General features: G+C 68.0%; 1 protein-coding gene and 1 long non-coding RNA gene across 3 annotated transcripts; both read right to left on the reverse strand.

Moving 5' to 3' along the window:
• Positions 1–1,272: 1,272 nt before the first annotated feature.
• On the reverse strand, positions 1,273–10,514 carry CPXM1 (carboxypeptidase X, M14 family member 1). 2 transcript variants are annotated; one of them, XM_059721206.1, is made up of 14 exons: positions 10,142–10,514; positions 9,715–9,822; positions 7,959–8,068; positions 7,691–7,830; positions 7,467–7,551; positions 5,653–5,803; positions 5,347–5,432; positions 5,090–5,213; positions 4,529–4,725; positions 4,106–4,285; positions 3,640–3,937; positions 2,894–3,033; positions 2,176–2,278; positions 1,273–1,868 (listed from the first exon to the last, which is right to left on the reverse strand). In XM_059721206.1, the coding sequence occupies exons 1-14, from the start codon at positions 10,497–10,499 to the stop codon at positions 1,600–1,602; spliced, it is 2,349 nt and encodes a 782-aa protein (XP_059577189.1). In that variant the 5' UTR covers positions 10,500–10,514; the 3' UTR covers positions 1,273–1,599. The 2 variants fall into 2 exon arrangements, with proteins under 2 accessions (XP_059577189.1, XP_019348778.2); XM_019493233.2 differs by having other exon boundaries at positions 9,715–9,825.
• A 7,170-nt stretch (positions 10,515–17,684) lies between these two features.
• On the reverse strand, positions 17,685–18,225 carry LOC132248261 (uncharacterized). Its single transcript, XR_009459452.1, has 2 exons — positions 18,036–18,225; positions 17,685–17,839 (listed from the first exon to the last, which is right to left on the reverse strand). It is a non-coding gene; the product is annotated as an uncharacterized LOC132248261 (long non-coding RNA).
• Positions 18,226–19,048: the final 823 nt, after the last annotated feature.

The following is a 19,048-nucleotide window of genomic DNA, read 5'->3' on the forward strand; positions in this document are numbered from 1 at the left end:
GGTCCCCTGCTGCACCATCCCAGAGCACCCAGGCCCATGGGGGTCCGAGCCCCCCAACCCCCCGGGCCCACTCGCTCTTGGATCTGCAGCCAAGGCAAGGACCCCAGCACAGGCTTCATCTGGGTGCCCTGGCGTGAAAGGGAGGTAAGTCAGTGTGGAGCAATGGGGCGGGGAACGTGCCTGTGCCTGCGTCAGCACGTGTGTGGCTGCGTGTTGGGGGGTTCAGGGGCTGCCTTCTTTTCCAAGGGGGTCTCCAGGGTGCAGCTTAAAGCCGACTGGAAGGGACGAGGCTCCCACCGCACCCCCCCAACCCCCATGGCCAATCAGGGCCACCCACCCAGGGGCCCCCCAAGCCAGCTCTAGGATCAGGCTCTCGAGGAGGACATTGGGTCTGCCCGGGGGACGCACCTGGGGCAGGGAAAGGAGCCTTTGGCTACAGGGACATGCACAGAGACGTGCCGGACGCGGTGCTGGTGCAGCCTGCTTGGCTGGGGGTGGAGGGGCAGGAACCGGGGCTGGCACCACAGCTCTGTGCAGGGCCCCTCTGTGCCTCCATCCTGGGGAGCCCCAGCCCCGGTGCTGCCGGGGGAGGATGGCGGGCAGCCCTGGGCAGCTCAGGGTGAGGGGCTGGGGGAAGGACACGGGCTGTGCTGGAGCTGGGCAGGGCGGGGGGAGCTCCCAGCCATGGTAGGCATCACCCAACCCCACTGCAAGGTGAAGCTGACCCTGTGGGGGGGCAGCCAGGGGGTCCCTGCTGCACCCCCCACTCTCAGACCCTTGTGGGGTGCTCCCCATGCCTCCTGACCCCCAACCCATAGCCAGGCCACCCCAGGACCAACCAGAGCCCCTCCGGTGGTCTTCCCTACCCCACCTTCAGCACCGCTCCTCGGGTCCTTAACCCCCTTGGCTATTGTTAACAAGAAAGGGCCATGCCAGCCCTGTGAGGCAGAGGGGTCCTGGGCAGGGTCAGGGGCAGGGGGAGCTGGCACAGGGGCCAGTCCCCCAAGGGACGCCGTACAGGGGCCCCAGGTGGGTGGCTTGCGTGATGGAAGAAAAAGGTGCTTAAGAGGGGCCGTGGCAGCAGTCTGCAGATCCCTGGTCCGAGGTCGCGCACGGGGTTTGTCTGGACAAGGCTCACCCTGCCTTGGGCAGGGCGTCGGGCTGGATGTGACCCCGCAGCTCCCTGCCAGCCCCCCGGCTCTGGGACTGCAGGACGGGCACATGCAGCGCCGGGTGCCCAGGGGAACAGGAGCGAGGCCAGGCCACGCGCCGCAAGGTGCCAGCCAAGGTTTATTGGTGTATTGCCCCTCGGGCGCCCTCGTCTCGCGAGGGCACAGATGCCAGCATCAGCGCGTGCTACTGCGAAGGTCCTCACGGCGAGGCCCAGCCCCTGGGCTCCAGTGCCCGGCTGGCACAGCCTCGAGCCCGGGTGGTCAGCGTCCCGCTGGGAACGGCAGCTGCCCCCTGCTACCTCTGCCTGGGGCCGGCAGGGCACGGGGCAGGGGGACGCCGGGAGCCGGGTGGCACCGCGAGGAGGAAGAAGCCGCTAGACTAGAAGCCACCAGGAGCCCCCGGCGCCCGGCCCGGTCCGGCCGGGTCTCAGTCCTTCCGCGCCTGGCGCTGCTCGCGCAGTTTGCGGAGCCGCAGCTGGCGCAGCCGCAGCTGCAAGTCCTTGGGGATCTTGCCGCCCTTGGCCAGGATCTCACGCAGCCGCTGCTTGGGCGTCTTGGTGAGGTGGAAGTTGCACAGCGTGGGCCGGTCCTCGTAGGTGACACGGCACGACCGGGTGGCCGCGTGGTAGCCCTCGGCCGTGGCGGTCACCTCGTACTCCCCCGGGTTCAGCAGGCGCCAGTAGTCCCCGTCGAAGGCTGCGGGGGAGACCGGGGGGTCAGGGAGAATGGGGGGCTCCCAGGGGGCAGAGGCCCCCCTCCCAGGCTGGAGCAGGCTGGTCCCTGCCCCCTTCTCGGGCACATGTCGCAGCCACCCCGTGCCCCTGTCCCAGCTGCTCAGACCCGACCTGGGGCTGCTTCTCTCCCTGCAGGTCCCCGGTCACCTCGTGTCTGCCCTGTGGCCTCGGGGCTGTGGCAGCACCGGCCACGGGGGCTGAGCCCGGCCCGGCTCTGGCTGCCCCTGTCCCAGGCACCACGAAACATGGGCCCCAGGTTCTTGCCGCACCTGTTCGGATGTCGTGGTTGACACCATCCACGGAAATGATGGCGTCGGCAATGCCATCCTCTGTGTCCTTGTCTCGGACGACCCCCTTAATGCCCCGGTGCACCTGTGGAAGCCCCATGTGAGAGGACCTGTTAGGGGGAGGGTCGCTGCTTTGGGCTCAGGGGGCAATGCACCCCACAGCCCTGCACGACATCGCACACACCCTGTGCCACATGCTATGCACACAGACTCGGCAGCTGGCACATGCAAGGCACCCCATGTGGGCAGCAGATGCATGGTGGGCACATGCACCACGTGACACGCCACACGGACAGCAAGCATGCAGCCCACGCATGCCCAGTGCATGCAGCAGGGTTGTAGCCAACAGGCAGCAGCACATGCACGCAATACATATACACACATGCCAGCCACGCACACGTGTGCACATGCATGCCCCCAGGTCGTGTGTCTGAAGCTGGGTATGAGACCCCAGAAGTGAGGGGGAGGCTGAGCGGGGTCAGAGAGCAGCCTGGGGACCTGGAGAGGCTGGGGACAGCCCCGGCTGCAGCCACGGGCCCCTGCATCCTGTCATGCCCGCGCTACGCAGCAGGGGTGCTCGGAGCCGGGGCACCGGGACTCCTGGGTTCCCCGCCCTAGGGGCATCCTCCAGGCCTCCCACTTCGTGGAGAGCATTAACCCCCCTGCTTCTGGGTGCCCCCAGCCCCTGCCCGGGTCTCACCTGCTCCATGTAGAGCAGCAGCGACTCCTTGTTGTTGTCCCACTCGGCCGGCAGCTCCGACGCGTGCGGGAACTTGTCGCACGACAGCTCCACCGTGATCTCGAAGCAGTTGGTGTGCAGGTAGCTGAAGTCATTCATGCCTGGGGGGAAGGGGCCGGTCAGGGCTGTGGTTGGGGCTGACGAGGGCATGGGGGCCAGGCCCCGGCCCTGGCCCCAGGGCTGCTATAACAGGTCCGGTGGGACTCAGACATCCCAGAGCTGTGGGTCTGGTGGGGTCACATCCAGTCCAAGCTCTGCCTGAGGCTGGATCAACGCTGTCCAACCAGCCCAGACAAACCCTGTGTCCGACCCCTCAGCCCCTGACACAGCCCCAGGCATCACCCCAGCCCCCAGGTTGCAGGGGGCTGCGGCCACCAACATCCTGCTGCTGCCGGGGGGGTCATGGACGCTGCAGAGACCCCAGGCCCAGGCCGTGCCCCACTGCAGAGGAAGGCAAACCCCCCAGTGCAACCAGTCTGAGCAGCGGGGAAATTCCTTCCTGCCCCAGTGCAGCGTGGGGCTGTGCTGGAGCGCGGGGGCAAGACCCTCCACCAGGACCCTGCAGCAGGCAGCAGACCCCAGAGATGCCATAGCAAGTCCTGCCCGAGCACACCGGGGCAGGGACACAGCTCTTCCCCGTCCCCTCCTATCTGCCCCAGCCCAGCCCCGGCATCTCCCCACCCCACGCGCGTGGCCGCGGTACGTACTGCCGGGCACGGTGTGCCAGTTGGCGCCGTTGATGATGTTGCCGGCGCGGGCGAAGTCGTCGTAGTGGCAGATGCGGCGCTCGTCCTGCGCCATGACCAGGTTGGAGCTGGCGTAGACGGTGGCCAGCCAGCGAAAGACAGGGTCGTCGGCCGTGGGCGTCAGCTCCTGCGCCTTCCAGTAGGTTCGGGTCATGTCGAAGGGGTAGGTCACCACCAGCTCGCCGCCATGCAGGTTGGCGCTGAGCACGAAGGCGTAGCGCTGCATCCACTCGATCACCGCCCGCGTCTCCGGTGCCACCTGCGTGGCATGGGCCGGGCATTGGCACAAACGGCCTGGGGCGGGCAGCCGTGGGACCCGGCTCTCCCTGCTGGGTCCCGCTGGGCTCCGAACTGCCCCAGGCACATAAGCCCCACCATAAGCTCCGTGCAAGGCTGGAGGGCACGGCCCTGGGTGCGGGGGGCTCACCGTGGCGTTGGGGAGGGTGTAGTACTCAGGGATAGGGATGTAGTGGTTGGGGAACTTGTGCGGCACCAGCTCGTTGTCCTCGGCGTCCCACAGTGCCGTGTTGAGGTCGGCGAAGTTGTGGTTGAGGTCGATACCCTCGTAGGTCCAGCGGCCCATGGCCCAGCCCGCCAGCTCCGAGCCCTGCGCCAGCAATGGCATCACAGCCCAGCCCACGGCACCGTCCCTGGCTCTGCCCGTGTCCCCAGCCCACGACACCTCCCTGGGGTTGACGTGGCACCGAGCCCCTCACCGCCCAGCCACGATCCCAGAACAGCCCCCGTGGCGTAAACCACATCTGGAAGGTGCCACAGAGCTGGTGGTACTGGCCACGGCACGGGGGCTGAGAGCCGTGGCGCCGTGCCGGGGCCCCGTGCTTTGCCCTACCAGCTTGTAGGCGGTCTCGTAGCCGTCAGGGTTCATGGAGGGCAGCAGGTGGATGCGGGTCTCAGTCACCAGGCGCACGACACGGGGGTTGCCCAGCGAGAACTCGCGGCACAGGTACTCCATGAGGTTGAGCAGCAGCTCGCGGCCCAGCGCCTCGTTCCCGTGCATGCCGGCCACGTAGCGAAACTCCGGCTCCCCTGCGCGGCACCACCACCAGCTGCTGCAGCCCGCCGCACCCCAGGCCGGAGCACTGGGACCCGGTGTTGCGAGGCCAGGTCGGGGAGCCCACTGCCCTGGGGCCCCTGCTCCATCCCACCCTGCCCTGCTCCCCAGGCCAGAGTGCTGGGACCCGGTGCCACGAGGCCATCACTGGCCACCACGTCAGTCTTGCTGGAAACAGGGTCCTGGGTGGGACAGGGGTCTTGGGGGAGCCCATGATAGACCCCCCCCCGATTCAGCTTCTCCAGACCAGACCCCGAGACACAGCCAACACGTAGGGTCCATGCACTGGGTGTCTCTGACCCCACTGCCCGGCTCGGGGGGCACCCATCGGGCACTCACCCACTTCGTGCTGCCCGGGGTTGTCCGAGATCTCCATGACGCACAGCTTCAGGCCCAGGTAGCTCTTCCCGATGCTGTAGATCCGGGTGATGTTGGGGCAGGCATCGTGCACCTTCTTCATCAGCTGCGGAGGGTGACGGGCAGCGCTAGAGCCCCCTGGGATGCCAGGGCTCCTTTCCCTCCACCCTCCTGCCACGCGGGGGCCGGGGGAGCCCCCACTGCCCCCAGCTTCCCCTGCACCCCGGCGGGGCACGCACCTTCCTCATCTCCTTGTAGTTGTGGTGCCGGAAGTCCAGCGGGTCGGTGGGCACTGGGGGGCTCTCCCAGTAGATGTTATTGGGGTCTGCGGGGGCAGATGGTCAGGGCTGGGCTGGGGGCACATCAGGGCCGGCTGTGGGCTCCAGCACCGGGGGGGTAGGGCAACGCGAGCCCCCTGCGCAGAGCCCGAGGTGCTGTGGATGCCGGAGCCGTGGCTGTTGCCCGCAGGACACGGGAGCTGAGGCCCCGGGGTCGGTCCCTGGAGGGTGCCAGGGCCTCTGTGGGGACGGGTCTGGGGGTCACACCTGGCAGGGGGCAGCCCAGGATCTCGGCGCGCAGGCAGATGGTGCCATTGGGGAACCAGCTCTGGGGGTTGATGCGCACGTAGCGCGCCGCCGTGGGGCAGGGCAGCGTGTTCAGCACCGGCATCTCCGGGTCCTTGTTGGCTGCGAACACCTGGGCTCGAGGGAAAAGGGGGCTTGGGAGCCACAGGCCTTTCCACTGGGGGCCATCCCCCACCCCCCGGGCTATGCGCTTCTCGCACTCAGAGCCCCCAGGGCCACGGAGGCACCCGGCCTCCTGGGACCCATGCTCCCCTGACACACGCCACGTCACGTGGGGCAGCGTGTGCCTGGGACCCAAAGGGTTACACCCGCTCGGCCTCCCCCTCCGGCCCTGGCTCCGGCACAGCTCTAATGAGAACCAGGCCAGGAGCCGGGTGCGAGGCGGGGCTGGCGGGGGGGCCTGGATCACGGCCTGGTATTGGGGCCAGGGGAGCTCCTGGGGGATGGGGTGGGATGGGAGCACGGCCTGGCCTCCCCCCATGGGGCCTGGCCCCCTTCCCCCTTCCCCCTTCCAGCTGGTGCTGAGTTTGCTTCCAAAAAGATTAGGCAGGGAGGTGGAGAGGGGGCAGGGCAGAGCCAAGAGCTGGGCACACGCCTGTGCAGATGCACATGCACATGCACATGTGTATACTCTGAGTGCATGCACACCACATGCCCCTGCACAGGTAGGGGCTTTAAGAGCCCATGGGCAATGCATGCAAACATGCTGTACACACACTCAGAGCATACCACGGCCCCCTGCGGCAGGTCTCCCTGCCTTCAGGGTGTCCCTGGCCCTGGTGTTGTGCCTGCACGGGCACTGCACACACATGCATGCACCCTTTTGCACATGCACACACACATGCACACACACACGTGCACATACACAGTGTGCACCCTACTGCATGTGTGCACACAGTCTGCACGAGTGCATGCCTGCACACACATTCAAGGCACCCTCCACTTTGGCACATGCGTGCACACGCAGAGCACACCCACCCATATGCATGCACATGCACACACTTGCAGAACAGATGTGTGCATGCACAAGCACCGCATATGCATGAAGAATGAGCACTGGGCAATGTGCATCCATTTGCACACTGTATGTACATATGTGCAACTGCAGGCACAAACACGCCTGCAATGAACTGCACACCAACATGGACATGCATGGGCCAGCTCTCCTTGTCCCCTGAGCTGCGTGCACTTGTGTCACACTGCTGGGGGCTGCAAGGTTTCACACACACACGTGTCCATGAGGCCACCTCCACCCTGCCCAGCATGTGCATGCCTCTACACACACTCCCGGCCAGGAGCCTGCAAGCACAGCCCATGTCACACACATGCATGCACTGCCTCTGTGCACGTTACACATGCACACCCCAGGCAGGCACATGCTCACATACATGTGCAACCCCCTCTTCATTGCATGCAGACACAAGTGTGCAAGCACACGAACATGCACATGCGTGTGCTTCTGCTGCATGTGGCGTGGAGGAAGCCATGTGAGATGCTGAGCTGGCCTCTGGCTCCCCTCCCTGGCTCGGTGGCCCCGGGAAGGGGGAGGGGGCGAGGACAAGTGGTCTTTGTCAGGCCCCGGGTCCAGCTGATGCCAAAAGCAACAGGGGGGGACTGGAGGGGGAGCACACGACCCATTAACCCTGCGGAGACCAGCCTGGGAGCCCGGCAAAGCCTTGAGCACTGTCTCAGCTCCGAGCGAGCCGCTGTCCCAGCCCCACTCCTTTGTGCCTCAGTTTCCCCGTCCAGCCCTGGCCCCCAGTGCCCCCACTCACCACCTCCTCGGTGCCATTACGGCACGGCTTCCACGTGTGCGTGTCGTTGCTGAACTGGACCTTGTAGGAGGTCACCCAGTCGTACCTAAGGGGGGTTATGGGGGGGCTCTCCAGTACTGGGACTGGTTATGACCCTGGTCCCCCTTCCACAGGCCGCCCCGTGGGAGCTGCTACAGCCGGGTGAGAGCCCGGAGCCCCCAGTGCCAACCCTGGTGCCCACTTACGTCCAGATGGAGTTGAGGCCCTGGGTGATGACGCCGGTGAAGAGGGTGAGCCGCCGTGCGTCCACCTCCAGCCACTGGCTCGTGTCCTTCTGCCCCGCGCACCAGCCCCCGTCGTAGAAGTCCCCGTCGTAGAGCCCCGACTGCACGGCACAGAGGCACGTCAGAGCCATGGGCTCCCCGCACACCTCCGGGACCCGGCACCCGGCCAGATGCATGGCAGGAGGCAGCCCCAGGCCCCCTGTCCTGGTCCCTGCACCTGCACCCGCACCTGGATGTTGAGGCGTCCGCGATGGGCTGCCAGGCCATAGCGCTTGTCGCTGGAGGCGCGCAGCTGGGAGTCCAGCACCCGCAGCGACTCCAGCCCCAGCGGTGGGCACCCTGCGGGGGAGAGATGGCATCAGCCCCTGCTCCCTGCAGGATGCCGGACCCGACTGGGGGGCGACACCCTCCTTCCTGCCCTGAGTCCTGCAGCTCTCAGCCCCACGACCTGTCCCTGTGAACTTGGCCCCAGAGATGCCCCATGGATGATGTTTCTCAGCCCCCAAAGTAGCTCCGATGGGACTGGCTGCAGCGGCTTGAGCTGGAGCTAGGCTCTAGGGCTCCCAGTTCTCCATCCCGGCGCTCATTCCCTGCAGGATACTTGCTGGCCTGGGCTCTCATGATGGAGCCACATCCCCCCAAGCCGCAGCCCCAGGGCCGGAGTGGGGGCAGCACCACAGCCAAGTGCAAAGATGCCCGGGGGAAAGGATGAGTGTTGGCCGTGGACTCTCCGGGGGCTCGTGTCCCGTGCGGCTGAGGGGGCGTCTGGCTAGAGCCCAGGGCAGGGCAAGCACGCACCTATCTGCACAACAAGCCCACGGCTCTAATGCCCGCACCCATCTTCCTCCCCGCCCGGGAGGGAGCAACTCGGAGCGGGCTCTGGGTGGCATCTAGCCAGACCCCTGTGCCCCAGGGCGAGGGCAACGCGTGCCAGGATCCAGAGCGCGTGGTGCAGACACGAGGCACCTGGGACCTGCCGCAGGGGCCGCGGAAACCACAGCCCAGCCACGTCCTGCGGGCAGTGATGCCAGGAGCCTTCCCCTGGCTCAGTGCCCGCTAGCGCTGCCTCCTGCACCCCACAAAACCTCCCGGCCCAGCCTGCACCACGGTCGGGGGCTCTGCTGCCCTGCACCCCCACCCCTGTCCCTGCAGCCCCCGCACTGGGTGGGGGCAAGCTCCCCCCGCCAGCCCCGCGGCCCCGGCCGACATTCCAGCGGTGCTGGAGCAGGGCAGGAAACGCAGCAACCTCGAAAGCCCCAGAAAAAATAACAGTGCAGCTGTCCAAAAGCAGCCCGCGGAGCTGGGGGGGAGGGGGGGGGGGGGCTGGCACCGCCGGGGTCTTTGTGGGGAGGCAGCAGAGGCAGCGTACAGCTGGGGCGTGTGCACGGGGCTGTGTGCAAGGCCCGCATGCAGGGAGGTATGGGGGGAAGCATCATGGCTTGGGTATGTGTGGGGCGTGTGCACACATCAGGGCACAGGGGCATGGCGTGTACCTTGGGGGCCATGTGGATGTGAAGTCTGTGCATATGCCACGGGCTGTGGGGGTGTGGGCACATGACTATGCACATGGGGCCATGTGCACATGCCAGTGCTGTGCCCAGGCATGGGGGGTGACTGTGGGCACATGTGCTGGTCTGTGCCGGGTGGCGGGCAGGGTATGTTGGTGCAGGGAGGTATCTATCCATGCACGTGGGTGCAAGGATATGTGTGAGTGAGTATGCGTGTGTGTGGATATAGAAATAAATGCATGTATGTAGGTGTGCTTGTATGGATGCATATGCACAGGCATGTATACAGAGCTAGATATAGGTGTGCATTGGGGCATGTATGTATACTTATGGACGTGCATATACATACACGCCTGTATGTGAGCGTTGCACACAGGCACGTGGGTGTGCGCTGGTAGGCGTGTATGTGCAAGTGGCCATGCGTGGGCCAATGCCCGTGTACACGGGCATATACCCTGTGTGAGCTGAGGTACGTACGTGGCTCCTGCTTGGAGGCATCCTCCTTGGCCCCAGCCTTGGGCTTCTTCTTCAGGACCTTCTTCTTGACGACTTTCACCCGCACGACCTTCCTCGCGCCATCCCCGGCTGCTGGAGGCAGAGCGGGCGCCCGTCACCCGTGCCTGGGCAGGGGCCTGGCCCGGAGCAGCGGTGCTGGGCTGGGGATGGGGACCCTGGTCTCCCCTGAGCTGCCGAGGCCCCGGCCCGCACACACCCTGCGAGACCCCCTGGCACACGACTGCAGACCCCGCCGGCATCGGTCAGCCCGACCTCCCGCACTGGAGACTCCCCACCCACCGGGGTGTCAATACAGGGGCTGGGACAGCTGTAGGGGCAGACCCCCCCCCGCGCCCCGAGCCCCGGGCGGCTGGCTCAGCACCTGGGGCCGGCCCGGCCCGGCTCGTACCTGTGTCCTGCGGCCGGGGGCTGGCGGAGCCGGGAAGCGCCGTGGCGGGGCCGGGCGCGGCGGTGCTCGGCGCTGCGCTCGGGGCCGCCTGCGCTGCGGGGGTCTCGGGGGCGCGGCGCGGGGGCGCGGCGGCGGCCAGGGCCAGCACCAGCACCAGCACCAGGGCCGGCCGCACCATGGCCGGGGCCGGGGCCGGGGTCGGGGGCGCTGGAGCTGGAGCCGGGGGCGCTGTTGTCCGGAGCCGGGCTGGGGAGCGCTGGAGGCGGCTGGAGCCGGCGTCGGAGCCGCAGCATCCCCCGCCCCCGCCCCCGCTCCCGCCCCGCCGGTCCCTCCCGCATTCCTGAGCCGGGGGCCGCATCCGGCGCGGGGCGCGGGGCGGGGGAGCCCGGGGCCGGGGCGGCTGGGGGACGCGGCCGAGGCGGCGGGGGCGGCGGTGGCAGAGCAGAGGCGGCGGCCGGGGCGAGGGGGCTCACCCCGGGCTCCAGCCTCTGCGCCCGGGTCTGCCGCCCCCGGGGGCTCGCAGGGCACCAGCGAGGGAGCGCCCTGGGTCGCAGCTGGAGCTGCAGCTGGGCTCTGGCTGGCGGCCGGGGCAGCTGGCCAGTCCTGGCCCCGAGGCTTCCCTGCCCACGAGCCGCCCGCCGCGGCCCAGGAAAAGCCGCAGCTCCCAGGACACGGGAGGCCAGAGGCTGGGCACCGGCACTGGCTGTGAGACCGGAGCCGGGGGGCTGCACCGCACGCGCTGGCGCTGGACCCAGAGCAGCTTGGTCCCCAGCCCCGGTGCCTGCCGGCACCCCAGCCCCAGCCCAGAGGACCGGCACAGGCTGTGCCCGGTGCCCCCGTGCCAAGGGTCTCCTGGAGGCCGCGGCTGCAGCCAGCACTCGCCGCGCAGCCCAGCACCTGCCGGCCACATGGTCCCAGCCTTGGGCCCTGGGGCGGATGGGGGCAGGCTGGGTGAGGAGATGGGGAAAGGGGCACTGCCCAGTGCCAGGCTGTGTGTCCTGTGCCCCGTAGGGCTGGCAAGGAGGGAGATTCTCCACCCCACTGCTAGTGGCTCCGGCTGAACCCTGCTGGCGCCAGGACCCAGCCCCAGCCCCAGTGCCCAGGCTCGCTGTGCCCGCGCAGTGCCCGGCTCTGGCCTGTGCCTGAGCCCAAAGCCGGGGCCCAGAGGACGGGCTGGGCTGGACACAGAGCCGGGGGAGCCGTGACAGTAGGCCCTTCCCCCCACGAGCTCCCACGCTGGCAGCCGGGAGCCCCGGCCCCACGTTCCCAGCCGACCACGGCTCTGAGTCATGGCCCGCAGCTGCCAAGAGCCGAGGGAGCCGGTGGGCCACGGGGCTGGGGGATGTGGGCATCTGGCTGCAGCCTGGTCCCCCATCACCACTCTGAGCAGCCCTGAGCCCCCTGCCAGGGCCGGGACCAGAGACTCTCCCGTTGCAGTACAGGGGCCATGACACAGCTGGCAGAAGGTCCCACTGCAGGATGGGCCGGTGGCTCTGGCCTGAGCAGCTCAGGGGTGGCCTGGGGGGTGGGGTGGAGGGGGCAGATGGACCCCCCGGTGCTGGAGCTGGGGCAGGCCGGGGCAGAGGGGGCCCTGGGGCGGGTGCGGTGCAGCTGCTTGTTCCCCTGAGTCAGCAGGTCCTGGCTCTTCCCGGGGCCTGGAGCAGAGTCAAGCGCCAGCCACAGCCGGAGCCCGGGGCGGCCCAGCCCGCCTGCAGGAGCTCTGCAGCTGGATCTTAAAGGAGCAGCAGGGCTGGCAATGGGGCATGGAGAGAGCTCCCAGCGCCAGCAGGATCAGCCCCCCCTCCCTCTGTAGCCCCCAGCCCTGGTGCTTGAGCAGGAGGAGACTCGCCTTCAGCTTTGAGCAGTATGGGGCCTCTGACACATGACCGGCTGGCTCACCCCTCACTCCCGACCTATGGCCCCCTGCCCCCCAGCCCTGCTGTGCCCCTCACTCCTGATCTGCAGCCCCCTGCCCCGCTTCAGTGCTGGTGGTGCCCCTCACTCCTGATCTGCAGGCCCCTGCCCCGCTTCAGTGCTGGTGGTGCCCCTCACTCCTGATCTGCAGCCCCCTGCCCCGCTTCAGTGCTGGTGGTGCCCCTCACTCCTGATCTGCAGCCCCCTGCCCCGCTTCAGCGCTGGTGGTGCCCCTCACTCCCAACCCCCAGCCCTGTCGCAGCCCCCTATGAGTCCAGCCGCGGGTGCCCCCCACCAGCTGTCCCCCTGGCACCAGGGGATGAGCCCACCCTGAGGGAGGGTTCCCCTGCCCTGGAGCTGGGGGAATGTGGGAGGCACATGTGGGGCCTGAGGAGCTGCACCGGTGCAGGTTGCTTTGCTTCCCCAGGGGGACAGACTCTTCCAGCCCTTGCTGGGCCTTCCCTGGGGGCAGTTCCCAGCCCAATGCCCCCAGCAGCAGCTGCCCTGGTCAGGCTGCAAGCTTTGCCCCCCGCCCTGTGCATGCGGGCAGGGGGCACTGTCACAGCCTCGGCTCCCCGTGCTGCCTGGCAGGGCTCCTGGCACGGGTGGGTGGAGCGGGGCAGAGGACCCAGGTGTCCTGGTGCCTGGCCTGTGGGGGTCCAGCCAGAAGGCTACGTGGCTTCCACCTCCATGTGAATGAGTGGGCGGGGCCTGTTGTGACATCAGAGGCAGCCCGGGACTCCCAGCAGACCCTGGTGGCCTGGGTGTGGGGGATGGGCTGCTGTCTTGGGGGGGCTGGGTCAGCTCAGAGCGGGGTCGGTGTCAGGGGTCAAGGACCAGGGGCCTGACCCAACGTCATCTGTGCCCATGCCAGGACCTGGGGATGCCAGCTGGGGAGGGAGCTTGGGGCCGGGGCGCTGGTGAGAGCCCCCCCAACGGGCAGCTGCCCCCAGGCGCAGGGCAGGTGCTGGACGCGCTGATGCTGCTGGCTGCACTGCTGGGCCTGGCCCACGCGGCTGCCCGCCTCTCCTGCCTCTTCCTCCTGCTGCCCCTTGCCTTCGCCTGCTCCCACCTGGCTGGCAGGTAGGGGCGGGCACAGGGCAGGCGGCTGGGGCCCTGCAGCCATGGCTCTGGCGCCAGCTCCCTGGCTCGTGCATATCAGCCATTGGCTATTGGCCTGCTGCCTCAGTGCCCAGCAGATGCCCATCACGGCGGGGCAGGTGCATGCCCCCCGCCCCTCTCCCTGAGCCACACTCGGGGCAAGTTCCCACCTGACTGGCTGGCAACACACTGTCCTGGGCGGTGGGAGGGAGGGAGGGAGAGAGGGGAGCACCTCCTGGGTGCAGCTGGCGGCAGGACTCCTGGGTTTGCACCCCCGTGTGTGGCCTATAGAAGCTCCCGGGGCCCCCGAGCCGCACCCGTGTGTGCCCGCGTGCTCCCGCATGCCCTTGTTCCCTGCAGGGGATGCCCGGCAACGCGGCGGCAGCTGGAGCGCGGGGCAGGAGAGTGGCCCCAGGGCCGGGCACCACGGCTGCTAGGTGTGGTCCCCGACGTGCTGCTGCCCCTGGCGGGTGCCTATGCCCTGGCGCGCCTGGGGGGCTCCGTCCTCCTCGTCCTGCCCCTGCTCTGTTTCCTGGTGGCCCCCCGGGGCTGAGCAGCCGGGGCAACAACAGAGACTGCTACGAGCATGGCCTGGCGCTTGGCTTCCTCCCACGTGGCGTCAGTGGCCTGGAGGTACGGGGGGGTCGCAGCCTCCCCTCCGGCTCCTGGTGTGTCTCCAACTCCCCCCAGCTCCTGCCTTCCCCAGAGCCCAGACCCCATCTCCATTTAGCTGGGTCTGCTACCCAGGCCCTGGCAAGGCCCCAGGGACCCCTCCACTCACCCCGGACATCGTGGGCAAATTTGGGACTGCTGCCCCTGGAGCCCAGACGTACCTTGTGACAGCACAGGTGAATGCATGTGGAAATACCACCATGCATGCACAAGTGAATGCACATGCAAACGTTGTCATGCATGCACACGTGAGGGCACATGCAACAACCATAACACTTGCCCATGTCAATGCACACACAAATGCTGTCATGCATGCACATGTGAGGGCCCGTGCAAATGCCCTGCTGCACAGCACAGGCAGGGGGGAGAGCTGGCATCACCTCCCCCTTGGCTCAGCGGTGTGGTGGCCATGTTGACTGAGGGCAGTCTGGCTCCAGCCCCCCTCAAAGTAATGGCAGATGGTGGCCCCTGGCAAGAAGGGGGCAAAGTCCTGCAGCCTGGATGGGTGTTGTGGGGTGCTGGGTCCCTGCTTAATGGGGGACCGAGCCCATGACCCAGCACAGCATAGAGGCATGGGTGGGGGCTGCAGACCCCTACTGCAGTGTCCTCCCCCTGGGCAGCTCTGACACTGGGATGGGCCTGGTACCACCGCCTCCATCACAATGGGTCAGAGCTTAGGGGGGCTCAGGTCTGAGGCTTCCCTGGGGGGACTGTTGCTGGAGAAGGGGTGGCTGGGGGGGTCCAGAGCCTGGCAGCTCCCACCAGCACCATCCAGGTAGATGTGTCCCCATCCTGCATGTGTCCTCACACCCCCGTGTGACCCGTTCCCCCACCCTGCTCCCTCTTTCTCCCCACACCCTCCTGGGCTGCCCCGGAGGCCCTGCCCAGGTTGGAGGGCACAGGTCGGGGGAGAGGGGCACAGGGTCCGTCCCCATCCCACACCATCTCTATCTCCTGCAGGGTGAGCGCCTGGCCATGCCCGCGGCCCGTGCCCAGCTCCGGACGCCGGACCCCGGCACCGCTCTCCCCTGGCTGGTGCTGGCCACGCTCTTCCTGGCGCTGTGTCAGGGCCTGTCCTGCACGTGGCTCTGGGATGCCCCGCTGCAGCCGCCTGCCGCGGCCCTGCTCTTCGGCCCCCTGGCATCTGAGCTGGCCGAGGCTCTGTCCACCTTCACCCGCCTGCTGCCAGCCTTGCTGGCCGCCTCCGCCTGCCTGCTGGCCTCCACCCTGCTCCGCGCCGGCCCCCGCTGCCTCGAGACCCTGCTGTTCGCGGGCCTCTGCCCACTCCTGTGACCCAACATGACCCGTGGCAGCGACGTGGCGGCTCTGTGGCTTCCTTGGCTGCAGGAGGGGGTCCTGCTCGTCGGGTCCCTCCCATGCTGGGTGGTGCTGGGTGTTGTGCCTGGAGCCTGTCCCCTGCATCGCCGCTTCTCCAAGTGGGCTGGGATCCGGGAGCCAGGGGGTCAGGGATCGGGGACGAGGGCATGGAAGGGGCTGCCCATAGATATCTCCTCATTATCTGCGGGGCAGGTGAGGGCAGCATGTCCTTTACACTGGACCAGTGGTGCTGAGGCCAGAAGCAGGATTGGGCCCTGGGCTGGCTCAGTCTCAGCCAAGCTCCATCTTCCCCCTCCCTGCGCTCAGGGCTGGGGATGCCGGGCGATGGCCGGCCGGCCGGGCAGGCGCTGGAACCCCTGGGTTCGGCTCCTGCCAACGTACCCCACGAATACCCCATCCTGTCACAGCCCGGCGGACACGGGCCCTCGCTGCACGGACAAGCCCGCCGTGGACAGACAGACGGATGGGCAGGGCGCAGCACTGTCTGTGCCTTCTCCGCAGCTACTGAGTCTGTGCCAGGGCTGCCAAGGGAGGGCAAAGTTTCTCCCTGGCCCCCCAAGGCCAGGGCAGGTCGGATCCAGCTGTGCCAGACACCCCTTGGCTCTAGGGCCCAGACCATCCGGGGCCTCCTAGTCCAACACCAGCCCCTGGAGCTGCACCTGGAAAGCAGCCCCCCCAGCAAAAGCAAAGCCCTGGTCTGGAGCATGCACCGGAGATGGGTACCAGCCCCTGTAGCAGTGCCCACGGGTGGCAACCGTATCTGGATTGGGTCCGAGCAGGGTCTCCAGCAGTGGCCGGGGTGGATGCTATAGCGGGAGAGCACTGAACTGGGTCTCTCAAGTGACCCCCCCGGCATCCCACATAATGGGGGGAGACATGCCAGAGGAAACGTCTCCGCCCGTTCTGCTCCACAGCCGCGAGCAGATGCATCCTGCAGCCATGTGCCCCTTGCTGCCCCTGGCTCTGCTCTCTGCCCCCACCCCGCCTGGGCCAATGCAGTCGCTGCGCCTTGCATAGAAAAGTCCCGTCTCTTGTTGGTTTAAAACCTGTCTCCTGCTCATTTCAGCGGTGCCCCCGGTTCTGGTGTCCTGGGACCTGGGGAACAACAGGCCCCTGTTCCCTGGTCCACACCCGCCAGGACTGTGTAGACATCTGTCCTATCCCCCCTCGGTCTTCTCCTTCCCCCGCTGAACGGTCCTGGCCTTTTCAGTCTCTCCTGGTTTGGCAGCTGCCCCAGGCCCCTGGTCCGTCGGGGGCTGCTCGGGACCACTGCTAACTCTACCACAGATCAGTGGTCCTCAACCGGGACAGGTCTCTGGGCAGCACCCGTGGGCAATGCACCAGCACGGCCTGGCTGTGGGGGACAGGGCAGGGCGTGGACTCTGACTGCAGAACAGGACACGTGCGTGCCCTCGGCATGAGAGCGATGTGAGCGCATCAGCATGGACCCCATGCTCAGCATGCACAAACCCCCTACTGCAGCCCCCACAGGACCCCAGGGCTGCATGATGCACTCTTGGGTCATAGAGGATGTCCCGGGGTTGCCAGGAGACGCCACCCTTACATGGCCACGCGGCTGTGACCCAGGTGGGGGTCCCCGGCCCCTGCCTGCACCCATCCCACACAGGGCAAGAGCAGCCCGAGGCGGCACCGCGGGGCAGGCGCTGGGCACGATGGCGAGACGCTGCCAGCCGCGGGCCAGCCGGACGCGCCGCAGGAGGAGCCGGGGCCCCCGCAGGAGGCGGGCGAGGAGGAGACACGCGCGGGGCCATCGGGGCAGCCGCTGGGGTGAGGGGTGCCGGGGCAGGGCCAGGGGGCTCGGGGCGGGAGCAGGGTGCAGGCCCCACATGTGACCGGGCAGGACAGACAGAGGGTCCAACCCAGCACACGGCAGCTCTGACCCTTGTGCTGTCCTGCTCCCTGCAGCCGTCATGGCAAACACGGTGTACTACTACCACCGACGGAGATGAAGCTGCCTGGCCTCCGTGCCCCCCATGGGCACCACGACCCTCGGACCAGGATGGAGGAGCCGCCACGGCCCAGACCCCCCGCCTGGCGCCCAGTCAGGCCACCCCGCATTAAACTCAGCGCTGCAGCCCCGTCTCCCACTGGCTCGCTCCGTGCCATGTCCGGTGCCCTGCCTCCTCCATCACCACGGGGTTACTGCGCCCCCCGCGACCCATCACCCCTCACTGCCTGGGGGCGGTGTGTGCAATGGGCGCAACCCCCAGGGACCGTGTCCCACGGCACCGGGAGGGAGAGGCTGCTGCCCCAGGCTGGGGGGGCACATGGGGGTAGAGCACCCAGAAGTGGGTTCCCTTCGTACCCCAATGTCCAGGCTTGCCCCAGCCAGCACGGGAGCTGCTCTCCCGATCTGTGAGCCCAGGCTGCCCCCACCTCGGCCCAGCTGGGCCCCGTCCCCACACGGAGATAGGTGGGACCAGGCACCAGCTGGGCCCTGTTTTCCCCTTGGACCCTGCAGAGATGCAGCCCTGGCGGGGCAAGGACGGTCGCAGCCGACTGTGCGGAGCTGGTTTATTGCCAGGGCAGCTCCCGGGCAGGTCTCAGCTGGGGGGTCTTCGCTGGAGGGTCTCGAGGGTGCGGTGTCAGCGCTGGGGTCTCGGTGGTGGGTTCAGAAGATCACGCTGCGCCGGTAGTGGGAGCAGCGCCGGGCTGGGGGAGAGCGGGGCGGTGAGTGCAGGGCAACCGGGTGTCCCGTGTGCCCACGACATATCCCATGGGCCACCCCCCCCGCAGGACACCCCCTGCCCTGGCACATGCACACCAGGACATACCCCCTGACCCGGCACACACAGCCCCTTCCCCCCCGCCCCATGATGCACCAGGCTGCACCCAAGCTGGCACTCACCTGCCTGTGGGCGCCGCCGCCTCTGCCCCCGCCGGCGCCGCCCCATCCGGCCACACCGTGCTCCACGCTGTGCCCGCTGGCGCCGGTAGCGGCGCAGGTAGTGGATGTAGCGCACCATGATGCTGCCGGCACTGCCATGGCAGGTGTGAAGGGCGGGGCTGCCTGGGCCCCACCCCCTCGCACATCATAATGGCCTACCCGTATATGGGGGGCCCTGCCCGATGCACCAGGCCCCGGCACCACGGGCTGCAGCAGCTGGGGGGCAGCGGAGGCCTCTCCAGGCCTGGCTCCGCACAGGGCCCCCCCAGTGCACCTGGTGGCCCAGGGCCGTGCAGCCGGGTCCGGGGAGCCGCCAGGGTGCGATTGCACCACGTCTCCGGGGTCCCGGACCCGCTGGGCCCTGTGCATAGCCCACAGCTGCCTCCTCTCCCCAGCCTCAGTTTCCCCCACTGCAGCTGGAGGCTGGAGGCCGTTGTTCCTTGTCCTGCCCCCTGCGGCCCAGAGCAAAGCCCGTCTCCAGCCTCTGCCATCGCCCTGCAGGGGATCATCACATCCCCCCTCAGGGAAAAACCCTGGAGCCGTGGGGCTGGAGAAGCGGGGCAGGAAGCGGGTTTCTCTCGTACCCCAGCGGTCACCCCTGCCCCAGCCCAGAGCTCACGTCCCGTCCAGCCTCCCGCCTGGGGCAGGATCAGCTCCGTCCAAACCAGCCCAGACAAACCAAACCCGTCATCTAAACTCTTCGTGAAACTACCGTCAACTGTGACACAGCCCCAGGCATCGCCCCCACCCCGGGAAAGCAGGGGGCTGCAGCCGTCAACATCCTGCTGCTACCAGGGGGGTCATGGACACTGCAGAGAATTGCCCCCATCCCCTCCCCGTCTCTGGCATCTCTCGCACGACCCCCCTGCTCTGCCAGGGATGGAGCATGTCCTGATCTCCCATCTATCAGGCCCTGCAGAGGCTCCTGTACGGTGCCAGTAGCCAGATGACCTGGTACCTGCCAGCCCCCGCCA

Source organism: Alligator mississippiensis, chromosome 2 (assembly GCF_030867095.1).
Source record: "Alligator mississippiensis isolate rAllMis1 chromosome 2, rAllMis1, whole genome shotgun sequence".
Taxonomy (NCBI): Eukaryota; Metazoa; Chordata; order Crocodylia; family Alligatoridae; genus Alligator; species Alligator mississippiensis.

Coding starts and splice junctions, on each gene's coding strand:
- CPXM1 (XM_019493233.2), bottom strand. CDS start 10,499: ATGCGGCCCCCGGCTCAGGAATGCGGGAGGGACCGGCGGGGCGGGAGC. Junction 9,826..10,141: donor CCCCCGGCCGCAGGACACAG/GTACGAGCCGGG, acceptor CTCTGCCTCCAG/CAGCCGGGGATGGCGCGAGG. Junction 7,552..7,690: donor GGCCTCAACTCCATCTGGAC/GTAAGTGGGCAC, acceptor AACCCCCCTTAG/GTACGACTGGGTGACCTCCT.